The 17,137-nt window shown below is 52.0% G+C and overlaps 1 protein-coding gene across 1 annotated transcript; it reads right to left on the bottom strand.

The window, feature by feature from the left end:
* Positions 1-3,196: 3,196 nt before the first annotated feature.
* Positions 3,197-4,568, bottom strand: MIND_00808900 (Short-chain dehydrogenase/reductase family protein; the record flags this gene model as incomplete). Its single annotated transcript, XM_037364764.1, has 8 exons — positions 3,197-3,259; positions 3,314-3,384; positions 3,437-3,471; positions 3,530-3,653; positions 3,700-4,078; positions 4,131-4,266; positions 4,361-4,421; positions 4,472-4,568. The coding sequence occupies 8 exons, from the start codon at positions 4,566-4,568 to the stop codon at positions 3,197-3,199; spliced, it is 966 nt and encodes a 321-aa protein (XP_037218006.1).
* Positions 4,569-17,137: the final 12,569 nt, after the last annotated feature.

Raw genomic sequence — 17,137 nt, forward strand, 5'->3', positions numbered from 1 at the left:
CGCCCAAGGAGGATCTTTTTGCGTCGATATCGCTTGACAAGGTTATCCGCGACTTGAATAGGGTCCCATTTGAAGACCGTGATATAGTAAATCTCAGGCACAAGAGCCTCCCGGTTATTATCGCCCCCACGTCAGTGCCAATGACTCTCTACCTGCACTCACCAACGCTCATTGTCCCTACTGTGGGAGCAAGAACAATGGCACTCCTCCGCTCGCGGCCGCTTGCGGCGCTGCATGTTCGGTTCACCAACCTCACGATCGCCAACTGGGCGGACATCCTCGTCGACATTCGTAAAGCCCAGCCGACGCTGACGACGCTGGTGCTCCTCGGCATTCCCGCCGGGCCGCGGATACTCCGACGGCTCGGCTTGTTCCCCCACCTGAACACCCTCACTATCGACACGCTATCCGAGAAGATGACATCCGAGTCTACGCGCGGCCTGTTGGGGTTTAAACTTGGTCCCAGCAAACAACCACCAGTTTTCCCGCAGCTAACGGCATTGACCGTGTCCCCGACCCATCTCCGCATGCTCCTTGAAGTATCGGCTTCACTGCCCGCCCTTTCCACCATTACTATTCGTCTCCGGGTGGCCCAGTTCCTCCATATCGACACTTTACACATCCTCAGTGACATGTCCTCTCGCCTGCAGGGCAGTTTCGGCACTGGCGGCAGCCCATTAATGCTTGTGCTGGAAGTGGTGTGCAAGCCGAACAGTCAACGGCCGATGTGTAACTCGATGGATGTCTGCCTTAACAACGAGACGCTGTGGGACGGCGCATTCTCGCGCTTTGAGGAGCTGCGCATAACAGGCTTAATGGGAGACGACAGCCCAACACTGGCACGATGGGTTACACTGTTTCCCACAGCCAGACGTGTCGTGTTTTTCGGAACCTTGCCGCAGGAAGCCCATCGTGGACGCATATCGTCTGTAATCTTAAGGGAGGCACAGCAGATTGATAAAGTGCTCTACGAAGAGGCGCCCGTTAGTGAGGAAGTGTCTCTCCAACCGAAAGCGGGACTCGGAGCTGAATCCTCTGACCCACGGTCTAGAATCCAGTTTACTGACCTCCCAGATGATGTGCTTCTAACAATATTCTCCTGGATGCAGGCGGACCTCTACGCAATGTCACACCTATCTCGGCGTTTAAACATGCTTGCACTGCCGCTTTTTCTTGCAGCTCACAATATCATCAACCCACAAGAAGACATTAAACTGGAGATAGACAACCCGCGTGGGGGTGCTGACATCCTCTCGGCGCTCTCATCAGCGATATTCATCAAAGAGATCAAGAATATCACCTGCGTGTTCAGCAATTGCCAGACAATCTCTTGGTTCATCCATGATATTACCCGCCTCATTGCCTTCCTGACACGTTTTCCGTCCATCGAGGCCTTCTCTGTGACTCTCTTTGACCTGTACAGGCTCCCGAGCGATATTGTGGACCACATAACCTGGGCCCGCTGCCGAGAAGCCGTTGCGGGACTCATTTCCGCTGTGCTTTCGAAGAACTGTCAGAGCCTGGCAATCTATGGCCCTGTGTTCGTCCTACAAGAGCCGGATTCGCTAGCGTGGCCGCTCCATGCGCAGCGCTTACCGCTCTCTCTACAAGCAATGGCCGGTGCCGGCGCCCTCCAAAAGCTGACCATATCGCATCAGAGCCTGGTTGCGCTCGAGGGCCTGCGCTGGATCGCGTCGGCACTGAGATACGCGCCAAATATCACCACGCTTGCCATAACAATACCAGAGCAGCCGCTGGCCGCCAAGCAGCTCATCGAGTTGGCGCGCGGCTTTTTTGCCAACGTTACTGAGCTCATCCTCATGAGCGGAACGGCGCACTTCTCGACTTGGCTGGTGTATCACCTCGGGCGGGCCTTTCCGCGCTTGCAGAGGGTGGTCTTTCCCCACGCGCATCCACACTCTACCGACTATCTCTCAGGCTGCTTCTCGAGTGAACTGCTTATACCCCTATCCAACTTGACTCAGCTGACAGCGTCCCCGGCCGTCGTCCTGGAACTTCTGGGCATGTATCCCGGGAAATCTCCTGCGCAAACTGCAGGCCAACCCCAGCCCCGCCCCAATCTGCTGCCCCGTCTGCAAACACTGACCTTGCTTTTAAGCCAGTCAATCCACGTCCGAGTCCTGGACGGCTGGACAGCCATGCGCGCTCTAAAAGCTCTCTGCCCTGCCCAGAGACAATCCGCGGCGGCGCCGCAGCTCCGCATAGTGCTGCACATTCTCTACTCCCGCGTCACAAACCTGCTCGATTGGTGGCACCAGACGAGCGGCTTTCCCGCCGGATCAGCTGACGAGGTTGTGCCTGCACAGATCGATACGCTCATGCTCACTCACTGCGGCACGGAGGCGGCCGAAATTTCTGCCGCCGACCACGCACGCGCGGTCCTTAGAATCGGGGCGCAATTTCCGGCTTTGCGTGTTCTGGAGATGTTCTGGGCCGGGGCTGCGCCGGAGTGGCCGCAGGAGGACGGCCCGCTTGACTGGGGTAAGCTAGGACGGAAATTGAGGCAAGCGTCTCCACAGTTCGACCGGATTTTGCTCGATGGGCGGGTCGTTTATAGTTACAGCGATTCCTGAATGTAATGACAATGTCACATTTTTTTCGCGCCCCTTCTTAAAAAGGAAACCATGCCTCCATTTGCATTTCTGGTATTGACTGAGCCTCAAACTGCATACAAAATCATAGATGCTGGTAAATAGATGTGCATACACCCTATAATGGCTAACATAGCAGAGTTCTAGTCATTAGATGTAGTTGGTAGAGAGCCAGAATATGTTGTCTAAGCAAGAATGTGTCATGCCGATCAGTGAGCCTCGCGCTCGATAAACCTGTCGCAAACTGACCTACAACCCATCCAGTATCATTGGGGACAAGTGATTTCAGTGTCTACCATAGCTATAGGAAGTATTCAGTGCACTGAAACTATTTGCAGTGCAAATGGAGGCTTGGGAGCTATGATTTCCTTTTTGAGAAGGGGCGCGAAAAAAATGTGACGTTGTCATTACATTCAGGAATCGCTGTAAATATCCCTTTACTAGTAATCATAAGCTGAAGTGCGGAATAAGTACGTGGACAGCTCGACTCGGACTACCTTGTATGTCTACACGTATACCGTCACATCTATATATAAACATCTGTTTGTTGATAGCGGTGTTGCAAACAACTTGAAGTCGCGAAATTACAGGTCAAACTTCTCATCAATTACCTCCTCCGTGAGCTCCCACAGCTTTTTGGCCCGCCGCTGCACAAACCGTCAATGTGATGCTGCAATACTAGTATTATGCACAGGACGGACCGTATCAGCACTGTGCGGTGCGACATTATGTTCCGCGAGCACGCCGTCCTCCAGGTAGGCGCCTGAATGGTCTACAGTTCCGGTCTATCAGTAAGCAAATTAATACCAACGGGGGAAACTCACTAGCAATGCGAGGATCGAATGCTGCCACCACAGTTCTGAAAAAAATTAGCGTCTCAGCCCAATCACGCGATGTTCCTTTTGAAGGTGACCTACGTCGCGGCGCCCTGTGGGATCGTCTTAAATGAGACCACTGTTCCCGGATTTCCCTCGTGGTCGATGACCCCAACCTGCTGCAATGCGTCCTTAAAGCCTTTGCTGAACGCGTTTGTGATAATAGCTGCTATTTGTGAGCGATAACCCCAACGGCAGATTTCGTCGCCCACCACCAGGATGCAGACTATACGCCCGCACTTTGCTGCCCCCGCGTCTGGCCATTTCCCTTGCGGTCAGCACGTTAGCGCTTTTGACGGCTCCGTAGCGCGCAAACATGCGGACGGCGGGGTTGGGATCCGGGCCCCCGTTCCCCCGCATAAACTCCTCCTTCTCAAGAGGCACTCCATCGCCAGCGTTGTGCTGAATTGACGAGACGAAGACGACACGGGGTGTCCAGCCTTGCGCGGCGTCGGCAGAGGCAAGAAGTTTTGAAAAGATGAGCTTGGTGAAGAGGAACGGCGCAATGTGTCCGGAAGCCATCTGGATTTCAAGGTTGTCGACGGTGAGCCCATGAACGGTCTCAGTTGCCGCGGCGTTGTTGATAACGACCTGGAAGACTTTTATGAGTGACAAATGAGGTTACAAGAGCTGAGTTGCGTACATGAATGGATTCGGGATATGCATTGACCTCCGCCGCTGCTTTGCGTACCGCCGCCAACGAGGACAGGTCAAGCTCGAGCGTGCGGACCTCGGTGGCGGGGAACTCGTTCTGAATCGCCTCCTTGGACAGACGCAATCTAGAAGAACATCATAAACATCATCGCATTCCCAAGACAAAAGAGTACTTGCCTCTCAGCGTTGTAGCCCGTGATGACCATGAGGGCCGCGTACTTGGCAATCGCCCGTGCAGTCTCGAATCCAATTCCGCCCACCGATGTGCCGGTGACGAGCACTGCCAAGACACGTCATACAAGGCGCGCCTTCGGGACAGTGGAAACGCACCATTCTTGCCCTGTATTTCACTCGCAAGCGCGTCGACGACCTCCTCAGCGGTCGAAGCAGCGTTGAATGTCGGGAGTTGGTTCGCAGTGGTGGTCATTTGCAGATTCGCAGTTGGTGTTCTCCAGCTCGAACGAGCGTGCTTTTATCCTCGTCGCACTAGCGGTCCGGGTCGCTCGCGGAAAGGCTGCGCTGTGGGATTTCTCAGCCATAGCGATGAGTGAGCGAGGCATGCTGAGTGAGCCAGCCCGCTGACAGACACGGCTCTGCCAAGTCTACTTCTACCCTTATCCGTGTTCAGCGGGCTTGGGAAACATCGGAGTAGATGCTGCATAATTGTGACCGTCGAGACGAAAGAAGAATTTGGCATCACAGCCACCGGCGAGCTCGGGTCATTATGTAATGTTTTGTATCTAAAGTAGAATTTACTTCAAGAGGGAAGCGGGATCTCTATCCAACACCCATCACAGACCACGTGCAGGGGCCCTCCCAAATGAGGACATATATCCGGGATGTGTCGCTACTGCTTACGCATGTCATGACAGACAGTTGATCGGTGGCCACTCTCTCTCACTCTCCCTGCTCGCTCCCTGTTTCCTTTCGTCTGAGTGAAGAAACATAGTTGATGTAATATATCCAAACATACCTAATTTCACTCAAGAATGAACTACGAACGATTGAATCCCTCTTAAATGTGTTTCGGCACTCGTCGGCACCGGAAATCTACAAGGGGAAATGTCTAAGTCACAAGATCTTATGTGGTTGCTTGATAGAGATCCCGGCATCCCTCTTGATTTACTTGTAATAAATAGTAGCACAAAAGTGTGTCCAACCTTGGTAGACAAAACAAAAAAGATTTATAGGAGCTTATCAGCAGCCCCAGTTTTCAGTAACATTAGAGTGCAGATAATAGAGGCTATCATAGGGCTTATTAGCTATAGCAAAAAAGACATTTTTTTTTTCTATGTGTGTCATTTCCGGAAGGAAGCCTAGTATGGTGGTCAAACAATAAAATCAATCTAAAATCTACATACATCGTGTTAAATTTAGAGTTTTCCATAACTTTCTATCATATAGTACACAAAAAACTATTTTCCACAACTTTATTTCCCAAACTTGACCAGAAGATTGTGAAATTCATGTACAATCACTAACACAGAATCCAACTTGGCCAAAAGATCACTACATCAGACACTGATCATATGTGCCTGCACTATATAGCGGCGTTCTGGCTTGCACCCCTATCATGTCACGGCACGTCTCGGCCGGCCGGCCGGCGAGTGCTTTGACTGGGTTACCTCTGCACTGTCAGTTGGCCTCCGGAGTCGCCATTGCCTATTCTGGACTTTTGGTACAAATAATTTTGTAGGAAACTTTTTGACTAGCTAGAGATCTATGGTTATCTTTCAGGGTTGATGGAGATCAAATACTACTGATGTGTGGATGCATTACTCACTCAGGATCTGAAACTGAAATACCAGAGCCCTGGTATGGAGTATCTGAACATATAAGTTACCTACCACACTTTAGTTTAAGTACCAGATAATCCCTTTGTTATGACTGAGAACTAAATACAGTCATCATATGGTATGATAATGATCAAATAGCATGGTAAATTGACGGTACTGCTCAAAACCTTCCTGGTAGTGCTTAAATCATGTATTTATCTCAAGTAGTTATGGAGATAGAGGCACATCAGTTGTGGATCAGGTAGTGATTGGCTTATGCTGGCATAACCATTCAGCTGGGACTATAGGTTACTTAATGAAAGTTGTTTGTGTAGGCACAATATACAACTTTGGCTTTGTGACAATCTGTGACATTCCCTGATGATTCTCCTGTCAAATGGCGAAAATTTCCTTTTTTGGAAATTTGTCACACTATGTGACCCTGTGTAACTGCATGACTCAGGCGCTGAACTGAACACAAGTTACTAGGAGGTTCAATTATTCATTATTATCCATAGCATGATATATCTACATTACAATTTCTAACAAAACCCTTTGTGACGCCACATACCAGTATTAGTTGTTAAGTCCGAGTCTTATACCCCTCAAATTGTTCATCATTATTCATACTATAAGGACTTAGACGAAAAACAAGTGTTGAACTCAACATTATTTATCCTTATATCCAGAAATTATTTATTATTATGGGAAACAATAAAAAAACACCGTAAGCTTATCGGGTCCCATGCAGCGCAATGGACCTGATAACTCACGATGGGGACTGGGACACACAGGTGATCGAAAGACTACTATGGCTAAAAATACTTAGATAACGAAGAAGGATTATAAATTTATAATCTCTTCACTTACAAACTCTACGCACTCGGTGACTACATAGCCAGTATCCTCTGGTTCGGCACCAGCAACTCATACTCGACACAACCTGTCCTGTTCGTGGATTAGTGTTGTCTTCTTGTCAGACTGCGGGTCGGGCCGTGCAAGGACTTCTCCTAAGAACGCGCACCCGGAACAGAACAGACGGATAGTCGGGCCCGCAAGTACGGGGCGGGCGGGGTAGATCGAAACCGAAAGGGCCCGTGAACTCGGTCCCTTGCCGTGGTCGGTGGTCGAAGGTTCGAATCGGGTCGTGTCGGGCCCGATGAGTCGATAGCGTCTCCTCGCACGGAGTAAGGTAGTTCTTCAGACGATCTAAGCGATAGAGTACAGGGTACACTATCGCGCATTATATACGCGGGCCCGCAAAGGGGGTGATCGGACACCCTGGCCCCCCTCCTCCTCCTCCTCGCTCCCGTTCCTGGCCGCAGAGGGGACGATCGCACATCTCTTGCGGGCCAGGCGCTACTCCTGACCTCCTAGCACTCCTCCCCATTCCCCTGGTGTCGAGTTGGGCTCGGCGACGGCTCGACGTGTCGTTCTCGGTCACGTGCTTCCCACGTGTGCGTTCCTCCTACTGGGGCGCATGTTCCCCGTCGTCACGTGCTGCGTGTTACGGGCCCGCAATGGCCCGACACCAGCGCCGGAGCGGACGGGCCGGGTCTTATCCGTGACATCACCCCTCCCTAGGAACGACTCGTCTCGAGTCGGCGTGGCTCGGTCGCCCGGTTTCTCGGGTTTAATTTTGACTCTAGCTCGTCCTTCCAATCGCAAATTCCATCCAGCCCATAAGCTTAAGCTAAGCTTGGCTGCGCATTTTAATCTCCCCGGCTTCTGACGCCTCGTGGCGTCCGCAGATCGATCCTTCCTGTCCATCAAGTGTTTCACCGCGGTCACGTGCGGTATAGCGTAGGTCTTTTTCAATTCAGTTGCGCGTCCTTTGTTCGTATTGCTTGCGAGTAGGCTGTGCTGCGCGCCTCGGTCGAGTTCGATATAGAACGCGTTTGTTCCCCCATATAAGCCGGGGCTTCCCCTTCTAATCCTCTTTATGTCGTCCCCCAACTTGTACCGCTCCGGGTTGTTGCCCCCTCTCAGCTCTCAGATGGTTCCCCCATCCTCAGAGCCGGGTCGTCTGTTCGTCCGCTTCGCCTCTATGTCTCTCGTCGAGTTTCCTGCTTCCTGGCCCATCGCGCAAGGGCGAGACCCGTCGTACCGGGAGTCGTTCGAGCCCCTGCGCCTGTTGGAGGACTTGCCCCCGTCTCAAGCCGACGACTATTCCTCCAAGCTGCTCCCTCTGTTGGCCCCCGTAGTCCGTTCACATCGAGCTCCCGCTCTCCCAGTCCCCCCCGCAGCGCCCCCGCGGCCGTCGTCTTCCCGCCGAATCTTGTGGCAGTGCGAATTCGACCGCCTAATGAAGGCCGGTCTGTGGCAGCCGCTTGTCTTCGGGCCCCATCACCTCTATTTCGGTGTTCTATTCGATGCGTTCCCCTCCTCCTTCGTCTGGCGTCGCGAGGACGGCTCTCTTCAGGATGTTCGCCCTTTGTTTGGACAACTGGGCCGTGGCCTCCTTGCGCACCTCCTCGCTGCCGACGCTGCTTCGCCCAGTGATTCGTTTTTTCCCCGTCTGTGGCGTTGGGTGGTATGTCTCCTTCTCTGTGCGCTTTCGGCCGCGTGCTGACTGGCTCCGTTCAGCGCCTCATCCTTCACGCCTTGTCTTGCGCCGCTTCCGTCGGCCTCCCCTCCTTCGTCTCAGACCGATTCCTCGTCCTAGCCCACGTGGCCGCTTTTCGCGTGTTTCCCGCAGAGAACGTAGCTCGGCCCGATACGCTGGCCCGACTACTGGGTCCTCTCCCTCCATCTCTCGTGCCGCCGTTCCTTCATGCCGACCGGTGGTCGTCCTTCATCCGGGTGGTTTCCTTGCCTGATCCTCGGGAGGAGTTTGCCTTCTCGGGCGGCCCCTCGTTGGATGAGGCGGAAGCGGGTGTTTCGTTCAGCTTCCTCCCGTTGGCGGCCTGGTTGGATGATCAATTTCCGAGCCCCGAGAGTGATCCGGAGGGTTCCGAGTCGACGGCCCGGGTTATGAAGCGCGTTCCCCCTACTCCGGTGGTTCGGGCGCGGTTCGATGGAGGTTGACGTGGAACGGGATGGTGCCCCGCCCGGTTTCGACCCTGCTTTTCCTACCTTCCGACTCGGGTTCGGATTCGGATGTGGAGGTGATCGCCGGCCCTCGTCGTTTGTCTTCGGTGGGGATCGACGCCTCTGAACACGAGTCGGCTACGGATGCCCTCGACCCTTCCTTCTCCCCAGCCGTGTCGCCTGCCCCGTTGCAACGGGATTTCGGCACTACCTATTGCTGATTCTATGCAAAAGATGCTGGCAATTGCTTACCAGGCTAATGCAAAAGATGTCAGGCCCCTTGTATTTGCTGATTTTCTCAATGGAACTGATGCATATGACTAATGTTTTGACATATTATGTCAGGTAAATCACCTTTTCTTCAGGCCGATGACTCGGTATGTAATATTGGAGACTTGATAGGACAGAAACACGGAAATAAATAATGTCTTAAGTAAGATTGATCTAACAGAATTCAGCTATCAAAAGCAGTGATGGCAATCAAAAATCGTTCCACATTAGTCAAAATACCTTATTGCCATCAATCCCATCAATGATATCATCTCCCAGGTGCTAAAAACACAGTAATACTTCTTTGAATAATATATTCTAGGCCCTTGCCATCATATTTTGCATTAGCCTGGTAGGCAGTGGCCATCATCTTTTGCATAGATGGAGCTATATGAGCTGATTTCGGCACCCCCTTGGCCCCTCGTCTTGAATCTACTGGACAGCTGGCGCTTTTCCGAGGGGAGCCCCCTCGTCAACCGGGAACAGTGATCCGATCCCTTTCCCCTCGCTGCGAGTATTGCATCGCTCATGATCGTTTGTGCACCATGGGGCGTCCCAGATAGTTCTCCCCAGAAACTCCCTGGTCCCGTGCGTCGGGCTTGTGACGCGTGCAGCCCGCTCCATCGTGCCTGTCTGCGTTGGCGGTCTTTTGCAGATGCGTACAAGGCTCGCTCCGCGGATCTGCACGATTTTTCCTTCGAGTTTTGGGAGCGTCAAGTAGAGGATGGCGAGTTTGCGCTGCTACGCCCCGATCCCCGCTTCGCTGATCTAGTCGGGCTGTCCGCATCGGTCCCGTACCGATCCTTCTTGTTCTCCTATTTGCCCCGATCAAACGAGGATCGGTTCGGGCGGAGCCCGACCCCGACGGTCGGGCCTTCTTCGGGCCGTCGTCGCCGCCCGGTCGTCCTTTCGTCAGCGTCTTCTCGGGACTCCTCCCCGTCCCCCGTGCGAAAACGAGTTCGCACCCACTCGCCGTCTCCCCCACCATCGTCAAGTCGGCCCCCGCCGAGGCCTCGCCCCACTTTCCGCCGGCCGGCCTCCCCTGTCGCGGATCGCTCATTAGGAGAGGCATCGTCCCGGCCATCCGTTCCTGCGGGTAAGACCCACCCTCCTTCTTATCCCACCATGGGTTTCCAGGTGCCTTCGTTCCCTCGAGTCTCCCTGTGGTTCGGGAGGGGATGGGACTTGGATCGGGCCATTGCCGAGTCTCGCCGGTTGCATGGGGACCCGTCGGTACCCGCCGATCAGCGCTTGTCGCCGTTGGGCGTGCTGTTGCTGCAACAGTCGGCGGTTCATTCGGCCGACGGGGGCTTCCCGGATGCTCGGACCCGCGCACTCGCGGAGTTGTCGTCGATGCGTTCCCTGGACGCAGACCTCCGGTTGGTGAACTCGCTGGGGTCCTTGACCGCCTCGCGGGACGTCGCCGACGTGTGCCGCTATCTGGGCGCCATTCTTCTGGCTATCCACCGGTCCGAAGGAGAGAGGTCGGGATTCTGGGAAACGCCGGAGGGTTTAGAGCGTCGGGCCGCTGAACGAGAGGTGTATGCGAACGTGTGCCGTCAGGACGGCCTGAGCTTCGACATGATGGACCTGGATTAGGCTTCGGCGACTCGCTGGTCGTTCTTCGCGACATCAGCCGGGATTCCCCGTCTACTCGGGCCTCGGCGTTCGGGTATCCCCGCCCTCTGGTTTGCTGTCATCGTTCGCGCGCCTTGTCAAGTCGGCCCTCTCCCGTAGGGCGCCCCCGTGGTGGTTCGGACCGTATCGTGTTTTTGTCTGCGTATTTTCCCCTTTTTTGTATTTTTTCTGCTGTCTGTAATCGATCGATTTGTCTTGCGCTCATCCGTTGTGCCAGTGTGATGGGTGAAGAAAGGGATTTATTATTAGGGGACAGAGGCCCCGCTACAGATTAAGTAGAGCAGATTACGAGAGAGATAAGAACGGCCCCCAGGGCCTTCGTGCGGAGGGAGGTGCGTCCCATTTCATCAGGCCGAGTGTGCCGGTGGCCCGGGGCGGTCCGAGACGATCCGGATCGGGGTTCGGCCGTACGCGGGGAGGGGCGGGGAGTTGTTGAGGCGTCGGCGCTTTGCGGCGGGCCCGGCACCGTGGGGAGCCGTAGTGGTAGTATATAGGCTAAAATCAGTAGGTGCACCTAGGAAATGCGTTGCCTGGAACAGTAGGTAGACCTAGCGGGCTAAGTATACCTAAGGATCTAGGCTACGGCTCCCCGTGGCAGATCCCACCGGCCGGGGGTAGATTCTGATGGTATATCAATGATGGCTGCTCATCAGCGGGTTCCCGTACGGCTGGTACGGCTGCCTTACAAATGATTGACAGGGATGCGGATCCTGAATGATTGACAGGGGCATCCCTCGACTTGATCGGGCTCCCCCCCGACATCAATACCGCCGCCGATGACCTTTCCCTACTGTACTATTAGAATACTATAATTTTAACTCAACTCTCTTCTCCATCATTGAGGCAGCACTATGATTGTGGCAACTTCCCACAATCAAATTTTAGAAAATTGAACTATGTATTTTCAGGGCCTTCCGGCTCATCCCGATGCAATTCCGAGTGTTTCCGACCGCCTTGCGCTGTGCTTTATGAACAGGACAAGCACACAGGCGGATACATCGGGCCGTCCTCATTCATTAGTCTCTCACTCTCTCCTTTGCGGCAGCCTCTAAGTCCAGCCGCTACCTTTGGATGGACCCACACTACTTTCTCATTTTTTTTCTTCTAAGTCCGATCCCGGTCACGTGCACACATCTCCATCGCATTCACTCAAAATAGCGATAAAATTTGTAGCAATGATTAATCGACGGACATTTCAGCACTACGCTCCTCCAGAATACCGTTCAGCACCCATTCCACATCAGCCATGGCATCTAACAACTTCGCCAGAGGGCCATTCGTCGGTCTCTTTCTCCTTCAATCCCCACCAGTACAGCGTTGCGACGACGTTGAGGAGGCCATTGACGCCGGGGATAAACAACAAGGCCCATGATTCGCCCCCTCGAGCGGTGCGCTGAGGCCGTCCGTCTTTGACATCTCGCCATGACGGCTGATTCGCCAACCACCATAGCCACCAGTCCCCCTTGTATTTCGCTAGGTTGGCGATTTTACAGTGGGCACCCGCGATGCGTCGGTGTTTTCCCCATGTCGCGACTTGTTTTGGACGATGGTCTGTGGCCATACGGCCTGAGCCGTTGGCCCACCCGAACGAGCGTTCTACCCCCAACAGAGCCTTCCAGACTCCAGCATATTCCGCTCCAAGATGTGCCTCTTGGGTGTGCTGCCCATCACTGATGGGCCATCAGTGGGGAGCCGTAGTGGTAGTATATAGGCTAAAATCAGTAGGTGCACCTAGGAAATGTGTTTGCCTGGAACAGTAGGAAGAGGCAAATAATAAATATTTGATGCCATCAGTTGATCAGACATGAGGTAGCATGAAGCACAGGTAGAAGCTAGGATTTTGGATAAATAATGGTTATAATAAAGTATTTTGATGCCATCAGTTAGATCAGACATGAGGTAGCATGAGCACAGGTAAAAGCTAGGATTTTGGATCAATAATGGCTATATTGAAGGTATTTTGATGCCATCAGTCAAGCCATCAGTGGTATCAAGCAAAGCATCAGTAGATATGTGCATGGATCAATGGAGGGGGAGGAGCCATCAGTGGTATCAAGGAAGGCATCAGTAGATATTGGCAGAGATCAATGGAGGGGGAGGAGCCATCAGTGGTATCAAGCAAAGCATCAGTAGATATTGGCATAGATCAATGGAGGGGGAGGAGCCATCAGTGGTATCAAGCAAAGCATCAGTAGATAGACGCATAGATCAATGGAGGGGCAGGAGCCATCAGTGTGTCCAAAAATATGTATGATATCATAGAGCATAATATTATGTGGAAGATCTACAGGATTGACAGCCATGACACGGAGGATCGACACAGACGGTCAGCGCAGATCAGCAGCATCACGATAATACTCGCAGGATCAACAATAATACTCTCAAGATCAATGGCATCAGCCACTGGGTTGCCGCACCAAGCCGGCCTGTGGCCTGGCTGACTGTGAGGGGCTGAAATAGCCTAGATTGCTAGGTACACCTAGGCTAGGTACACTTACTATCCTAGACAACGCATTTCCTAGGTGCACCTAAAGCAGGAGGCTATTTCTTACAGCTACGGGTGCCGTGGGCCGGGCAAGCGTGTTCCATGTGCCGATGGTGTTCGTCCAAGGAGACCCGCCTAGGGGTGCCCCACTTCAGGGCGGGCTCCTTTCTTCCGTAGAGGACGCGGTTGAAGACCACGGGTTGGGCTTCAAGAGTGCGTCCGTATAGGTAGGCAAGGGAGGCGATGACGATAGCCACTATCGTAGCCCACGCCGGGGAGTGCGATGACGGTGGTAGTGTCCATTCTGTTGCGGGTGTAGGGGGATCGCTTAGATTCTGTCAGACTGCGGGTCGGGCCGTGCAAGGACTTCTCCTAAGAACGCGCCCGGAACAGAACAGACGGATAGTCGGGCCCGCAAGTACGGCGGGCGGGGTAGATCGAAACCGAAAGGGCCCGTGAACTCGGTCCCTTGCCGTGGTCGGTGGTCGAAGGTTCGAATCGGGTCGTGTCGGGCCCGATGAGTCGATAGCGTCTCCTCGCACGGAGTAAGGTAGTTCTTCAGATGATCTAAGCGATAGAGTACAGGGTACACTATCGCGCATTATATACGCGGGCCCGCAAAGGGGGTGATCGGACACCCTGGCCCCTCCTCCTCCTCCTCGCTCCCGTTCCTGGCCGCAGAGGGGACGATCGCACATCCCTTGCGGGCCAGGCGCTACTCCTGACCTCCTAGCACTCCTCCCCATTCCCCTGGTGTCGAAGTTGGGCTCGGCGACGGCTCGACGCGTCGTTCTCGGTCACGTGCTTCCCACGTGTGCGTTCCTCCTACTGGGGCGCATGTTCCCCGTCGTCACGTGCTGCGTGTTACGGGCCCGCAATGGCCCGACACCAGCGCCGGAGCGGACGGGCCGGGTCTTATCCGTGACACTTCTTTTCTGTTAACCGACAGATATTCAGGGCAAACTCAAACACTGTCAAGCTAAACAATTTTATACTCACATAAGTAAGAACTGTGTGGTTGGCCAGATCACTCGAGGTTGTCACGATGCCACGCGGACACAAGAGCATTGGCTTGAATTGTCTCCAGACCAAGTGCATGTCGTCACTTGGTTACCATACCATCGCCATGCGAGAAGGCTCTCTCAACGTTGACTGATGTTGCTGATGCATGCTTTCAGCTATTGAAATAAAAATGGGGAGCACCAATGAAGTCCTCAGCCATACGGATGAGTGACTTGTTGTTTGGAGTGTGATTTTTCGAGGTTGGAGCGTAAGGTGCCATTGTCGCAAACCAGAGCAATGGGTTTTGACAGCTCTTTGAACTTCTCCTTGTTTCGTATTTTTTTTTTTTTTCAAAAAAAAAACAAACAATTCTGCCTGTAAGAAACATTAGATGGTCCAGTCTAAGACATAGAAGTGCTTACCAGCAGGGTGTGACACATTATATTCACCCATTTTGGTTTAAATGATCTTGTGTTGATTGGCAGGCCATTATCAATTGTGTTCCTTTGGCAAATTCCAAGTCTGTATATGAAAGCCCACATAATCCAGGCTATTGATTATGTAATCAATCACTTGCTTAACCTGTCTCACAAGAGTAAACTTGTTTAACTTGACTAAATAAACTGTGTATAGAAGCACAGCTATTGATGAAGCTGAATCATATTTCTAATATTAGTTTCTCAATTCTCATTATACTTGATTTCCAATGTTGTTGTGAATTTAATTTCAATTTTATTGTATTAAGAGTTAAAATTCTAAATTTCATTCACTTTTATCAGACTGTATCATAGGATCTTACTCAATTCAAATGCCAAAAGTGGTAAGACATCTAATATAAAATTTAGATTATAGTCATTTCCTGATTAGCAAGTTTCTGGGACCAGAGATACCCAGAAACATCAAAAAATTGCCTTCTCTGGATGATATTTGAGTAAAAAATAGTGGTGCATATGAAGGAAAAAGTCACATTTTATAGCTAGTGTGAGATACAAACTGAGTAAAGTACTTGGTTACATACTTAGTTAGATCCATAATATGTCAACAAGATTAAACTGTCTTAATAGAATTGAACCAGATCAGTTTTGGAGGTCGCTTACATAAGCATACATCATCATGAGATCAAGTTTGTATCCTCCCCTACAGAAACCTAGCCATCAACTTTCCTGTTGTGCTCAAATTAATTGAGAAATCCAATTTCTAGCACTTGTACCTCCACTTTAAGCATCTATTTGCTGACAAATATAGCTTTGATATATTGAATATTTGAATGTCTCTGATCAATACAGTAGCGGCAAGATCAAAAACAACTTTCCCATGTCAAAATGGCAGATAGGAAAGTTGTTTGATTTTGCTGCTACCATTTTGACATGGGAAAGTCATTTTGATCTTACTACTACTGTATTATATATCCTCATTGGGCAAATTTACTACAAAAATAGTACAGTACCTTTATTGTGTCAGGGGACCCCCCTTGCACTGACTCAGGCTCAGAGTACGAGTCCGTTCCGCCCTTATCACCGCCTCTGCCACTTGTCCCCTCCTCCTCCACTCCTGTGTTCCCCGCATCCGTCATGCCGTCCAGAGTCACTCCCACCGCAGATGCCCGGCTGGACTCACTCAAGGCAAAAATCAATAGCCTACCTGAGGCCTTTGCGTTACTCACCAACCAGGCTTCCGCTGCCGCTGCCGCCTCTAACAATGCTGCCAGACCCCAAATACCATCGCCAGAGACGTCGATTCCGACTCCGACTCCGGTCCAGGGCGACTCCAAAGCCCTTTTTGGCGACATCAACCTCGCCTCAAAATTGGTAAACCCCCCATTCACCTTCAAGGCAATCAGAAACATGGTCCGCACCTACGCCCGCCTTGCCCCTGAGGCCTTTGTGGTCAACGCAGAGGCGAGCGAGGAAAAGGCCGTCCGCTATGCCATGTCATTTATGGCAGAAGGACCCACTCAGCAATGGGCGGAGCACCACGGAACCAAAGCCCCGTTTCCCTTTCCGTCCTGGGGCTCGTTTGTTTCCGAGTTTCAACTCCGGTTCGACAAGGAGAACGAGCAAGATCATGCTCTCTCCAAACTGAAGACTTCCGCCTCCCACATGGGCACAAAGGATATCTACCAGTACACCAACGACTTCGAGGACCTGATGGACCTCGCCGGATTCGAAGACACGTTGGTTAAGGTGACCAAGTTCCGCCACGGGGACTTGATCCCTTGATTAATAATGGAATCACATCCTCGAACGACCCCCCGGACCTTCAGGATTACCTTAGCTGGCGCACCCGGGCCTTCCGTCAATACGATCAAGTCAGCCACCCCCAAGACGCCTGGCGGTTTGATTCAGACTCCGTTTCCAGTCAACCACGTCCCGGCTCCGGCCCCTTTCCGCCCGGTGGCTCTGGTCATGCCACCCGCGGCCTAGGGTGCAGTTTTTAAAGATTTGAGGATTAAAAAACGGTTTATAATTTTCCGTATCCCAAACTGGTGTTTATAAACTAGTTTGTAAACCAGGCATCCAAACACGTGATATTCTTGATGTCATTATATAATTTTTTTAGCCCTATATTCTGGGTGAAAGAGTTACCTTTATTCCTCTTTTCACTCAGTAACCTGTGGTACAGGTCATAATTTACTATATATAAGGTACAGGACTTATAATTAATAATTTAGATCAGCTGGCTAGTAGCCATATCACTAAGGTCACGTGACTGGCCTGGTATATAAACCAGGGACCCAGTCAAATCTTTTCAAACCAGTGTTTATAAACACTGGTTTATAAACTGGTTTGTAAACCG

Source organism: Mycena indigotica (genome assembly GCF_014461135.1).
Source record: "Mycena indigotica strain 171206Taipei chromosome Unknown Mind.scaff0007, whole genome shotgun sequence".
In the NCBI taxonomy this organism is placed as follows: domain Eukaryota; kingdom Fungi; phylum Basidiomycota; class Agaricomycetes; order Agaricales; family Mycenaceae; genus Mycena; species Mycena indigotica.